Source organism: Babylonia areolata, chromosome 9 (genome assembly GCF_041734735.1).
Source record: "Babylonia areolata isolate BAREFJ2019XMU chromosome 9, ASM4173473v1, whole genome shotgun sequence".
NCBI classification, from domain to species: Eukaryota; Metazoa; Mollusca; class Gastropoda; order Neogastropoda; family Buccinidae; genus Babylonia; species Babylonia areolata.
In genome coordinates this window covers 26109249-26114248 of record NC_134884.1, presented here as the reverse complement: position 1 = coordinate 26114248, position 5000 = coordinate 26109249, and the positions used below count along the sequence as shown (strand labels likewise).

The 5000-nt window shown below is 51.8% G+C and overlaps 1 protein-coding gene across 1 annotated transcript in view; it reads left to right on the top strand.

The window, feature by feature from the left end:
• Nucleotides 1-4615, top strand: part of LOC143285605 (protocadherin-9-like) — a 67810-nt gene extending 63195 nt beyond the window's left edge. The window contains exons 4-5 of the mRNA XM_076593002.1: nucleotides 1802-3581; nucleotides 4583-4615. Of these exons, the coding sequence (XP_076449117.1) occupies nucleotides 1802-3581; nucleotides 4583-4615 (1813 nt within the window). The remainder of the gene's footprint in view (nucleotides 1-1801; nucleotides 3582-4582) is intronic.
• The last annotated feature ends 385 nt before the right edge of the window (nucleotides 4616-5000 follow it).

The window sequence follows — 5000 nt, the reverse complement described above, 5'->3', positions numbered from 1 at the left end:
CCCTCCTCTCACTGTCTTCCCCCTCTTATTGTCTGTCTGTCTGTCTGTCTCCCTCTCTCTCTCTCTTTTCTTTCTCCTTCCTTCTGCCTATGTCTGTCTACCTGCCAACTCTCTCTCTCTATCTCTCTCTCTCTGATGGTTTATCTGTCTGCCTGTCTGTCTCTGTCTGCCTGTCTGTGTCTCTGTCTGTCTCTCTTTGTCTCTATCTCTCTTTGTATATGTCTCTCCCTGTCTCTGTCTCTCTCTGTGTCTCTCTATGTCTCTGTCTCTATATCTGTCTCTATCTCTGTTTCTCTCTCTCTCTGTCACTGTCTGTCTGTCTGTCTGTCTGTCTCTCTCTCTCTTTCTCTCTCTTCCCCTCTGACTAGATCTGTTTGTCTGTCTGTCTGTCTGCCTCATGGACGTTTCTTAAGCAAATGACAAAGTATCAAAGTGTCGCTTATTCCTTTCAAGTTTATTCTGCTTCAGTTATGTTTGCCCTTTCTGTTCCATTCTATCTGTTTTGCACCAGTTTTGTTCTGGTTTGTACCGACTATGTCACTGGAGCTCTACAGCTGATGACATTAACTCACTCAGTACGGCCAGTCCTCTCTTCTTCTCTACACAGACCCCTCGGATGTCCAGTGGGTGTCTGAATGACCCAACCTTTAGCTTCTGTCGTCAGAATTGTGGTATTCTTTGTCAACATTCACCTCCTCAGTATAAGAGCCTTCCGCTTGCAATATTTTGATGATGGTAATTGGGGTGAAACGCTGTTAACGTCGTCTCTTTCGCCGTTCGTATGGAGAGAGTTAAACATTTCAGTGTTCAGTGTTCTCTCTCTCTCTCTCTCTCTCTCTCTCTCTCTCTCTCTCTCTCTCTCTGTGTGTGTGTGTGTGTGTGTGTGTGTGTGTGTGGTGCCAACAGACAAATGCTTCTGTTTCACCCTCTCTGTCTTTCTTAGTCTTTTTCTTCTGTGGAGTTGTTTTACACATTTATCACATTCAGTGATGATCCTGATCCTATATATATACGAAAATAACAGCCGACACAAATGAAAAATACAGAACGACGTATGAATATAGTATTCTAAGGAAAGCTACTGAGAGTGAATAAAGAAATCGAACATTAGAGAAAGCTTCCACTCTACCCACAATGTGTCATTATATATATATATATATATATATATATATATATATATATATATATATATATAGATAGTGTGTGTGTGTGTGTGTGTGTGTGTGTGTGTGTGTGTGTGTGTGTGTGTGTGTTGATTGATGTGTATACTTTCTTTACTTACTCTGCTTAAGTAAAGTTGTATTTTTGTTTTACACATGTATTAGCAATGAATTTCTACAGGCACTTGAGTACACACAATCAACCAGTCTAAAAGTCTTCAGTCAGATGAAAAACATTGCACCATTGTATCACACACACACACACACACACACACACACACACACACACACACACACACACACACACACACTACGCCCTACACACTCTTGGGAGTCCGTCCACTAACATTTTCACCCTTTATAATTATTCTGTTGTTGTGTGGCCACACCACGTTGAAAACACCTTGTTCTCCTAAAGTTAAGCAACGTCAGGCCCGGTTAGTACTGGAATGGGTGACAGCCTGGGAACACCAGCTGCTGCTGGTGGCAGTCCTTTAATTAAGCGCGTTGGTCAGCCATCTGCTTAGCAGATGTGGTGCTGTGTATATTATGGATTTGTCCGAACGCAGTGACGCTTCCTTGAGTAACTGAACTGAACGAACTGAACTGAACTGTTGTTGTTTGTTTGTTTGTTTGTTCAGGTTTAACGTGACAGACGCAGATCGGGAGGCGAACGGACAACGCCTGTTCCGCTTCAGCCCTTCCATGGCCCCCGAGGTCACCCGCTACTTCTCCCTCAACGCCAGCACAGGGCAGATCCAGGTTCGAGCCCCGCTGACAGAGATCCAGGGGCAGACGGTGGAGCTCCTGGTGGAGTGCTCGGACGAGGGACAGCCTCCGCTGATTGGGGAGGCCAAGGTGGAAGTGTCGGTGGCCGACAGCGGGAACACCCGCCCCACGGCCTTCCTCAGCCTGCTCTTTGGAGGGAACGTGTCGGAGTATGCCCAGCCAGGTACGGTGGTGGCCCACGTCCGCGTTGTGGACCCTGATGTGGGTCTGGAAGGCGTGGTGACCTGCTCGGTGATCAGCGAGGCCCTGGAGCTGCAAGCCTTGGACGTGGACCGCTACAAGGTCATCGTGGTGAAGGCCATGGACCGCGAGGAGCAGGCCACTCACGAGGTCACCATCCACTGCCGGGACGCCGGATCTCCCTCGCTGGACACCCGCGTGCGCTTCACGGTGAACGTCCTCGACGAAAACGACAATGCCCCGCGCTTCGACCAGGACGTGTACTACGCCTCCGTGACGGAGAACAACGAGATCGGCACGCAGATCACCCGGGTGCGGGCGCGGGACCCCGACGTGGGCGACAACGGGAAAGTGGACTACTCCGTGGCCTCCTCCAGTAGCGACATGGGCGTCACCATGGACGGCAGCGGCTACATCATCGCCACCAGGTCCTTCGACCACGAGCGCAACCACCAGCTGTCCTTCGACGTCATCGCCACCGACCGCGGCCAGCCCAAGAAGCAGTCCACCGCCACGGTGATCCTGACGGTGACGGACGTCAACGACATCACGCCGTCCTTCCAGAAGGACTACTACGAGGTGCACGTGTCGGAAAGCACGGCGGTGGGCACCACGGTAGGCCACGTCAGCGCCGAGGACTTGGACAGCAACGAGAACGGCAGGATCACCTACTCTCTGGCGTGGGAGAACCCGCAGAAGTTCTTCTTCGACCCCATGGACTACCAAATCCCGCTCTTCGTGTCCCCGGAGGGACGCCTGACCCTGGAGAGGCAGCTGGACCACGAGCTGAACGCCGAGTACAACATGCTGGTGCTGGCCGTGGACGGCGGGGAATCCCCGAGGACGGGCACGGCCAAGATCACCCTCCTGGTGGACGACGTCAACGACAACCCGCCTCAGATCGTCGTCCCGGAGCCGCACAACATCTCCGCCCTGGCCATCGCCACCGATACCAAGCCAGGCTCCACCCTTCTGGTGGTGGTGGCTCGAGACGTGGACCAATCAGAGAGCTCGTTGCTCCACTACCACCTGGCCAGGACCACGGCCTTCGTCAGGCTCAACGGCAACAACGGTGTGCTGACCCTCTCCAGACCTTTAAAGCCTCGGGACATCGGCAGGCACAGGGTCACCGTGGTGGTCACGGACTCCGGGGAGCCACCTAAAGCCAGCAACGCCTCCTTCGACCTCGTCGTCTTCGCCGCCAACGCCACGGACGGCGCGGGGCTCGGGGAGAAGGTGGAGCACCTCCTGATCGTCATCATCCTGGGCTGCGTCACGGGGGTCATCACCGTGGCCGTCATCGTCACCATCGTCGTCATCCGAAGGGCCGACCAGCACAGGCGGAAGTACCGGGAGAGGGACGAGATGAAGATGATGGGGGAGAAGGTCGGGGTGGAGGTCGGGAGTGCCCTGATGGTGCACAGCGGCAGTCCTCACGCCACGCTGACCAAGGCTCACCAGCATCAGCAGCAGCATCTGCAGCATCAGCAGCAACAGCATCAGCATCATCAACAGCAGCAGAGTCCTACTTCGCATCACCTGGGCAAGGACGGGCTTTGTGATGAGGACAGCTTCCCTGAGAAGTCGGTCAGCACCTACTACGTGAGTAACCGCAACTATCGCCTCTGTTTCTTTTGCTGTTGTTGTTGTTGTTGTTCGTTTGTTTGTTTGTTTGTTTTGGGTTTCGCTGATAACTTCGTGGTGTGTGTGTGTGTGTGTGTGTGTGTGTGTGTGTGTGTGTGTGTGTGTGTGTGTGTGTGTGTGTGTGTTTCTCACTGTGTGTGACGGAAACAGAAAGAGAGAGAGAGACAGACTGAGAGAGAGAGAGAGAGAGAGAGAGAGAGAGAGAGAGAGAGAGAGAGAGAGAGAGAGAGAGAGAGAGAGAGTGCGCGTGCGTGTGTTTGCCTGTATGTATGTGTGATTTCGTGAAACGTGCATGTGTGAACTTGTCTGTGTGTGAGACTCGTGTGTGTGTGTGTGTGTGTGTGTGTGTGTGTGTGTGTGTTGGTACGTTAGTTTCCTTCCTTGGTTGAAGGGGTGAGCGGGAGAGAGAGAGAGAGAGCTGATTGGTTTGCAAGATCGATCAATCGGCTGGATGGTCGACTGATTGATTCGTTTCGTTAAAAGTTGGGTTGTCAGTCGGGTGGTTTGTTTGCTGGTTGGTTGGTTGCTTTTGAGGACTCTCAGACAAGACAGCTCATTTCATGCCAACGTGATACATCAAAAGCAACCTCCCTCCCCCCTCCCTCCCCCCACACGCACGCACGTACGCACGCACGCACGCACACACACACACACACACACACACACACACACACACACACCTTACTCGCTCACATGCATCCAAGCACATTCGCATGAATCATTAAACTTTGGTGTCAAAAGTATGAAAGGACATGTTGGAATATTCATGTGAGCCCCGAGAATCCCTCATGAATAATTGATGATTGCAGAGAGAACTGCACACGGACGAATATAGGTTGTGACAATGAAAAAGCATACAGTTCAAAAGAAAGCAAAACAATGAAAGAAACAAATAAACAACAAAAACTACAACAATACACACACACACACGACACACACACACACACACACACACACACACACACACACACACACACACACACACACACACACACACACACACACACACACACACACACACACACACACACACACACACACACACACACACACACACACGACACACACACACACACACACACACACACACGCACACACACGATATACACACACACGCACACACACACACACACACACACACACACACACACACACACACACACACACACACACACACACACACACACACACACACACACACACACACACACACACACGCACACACAC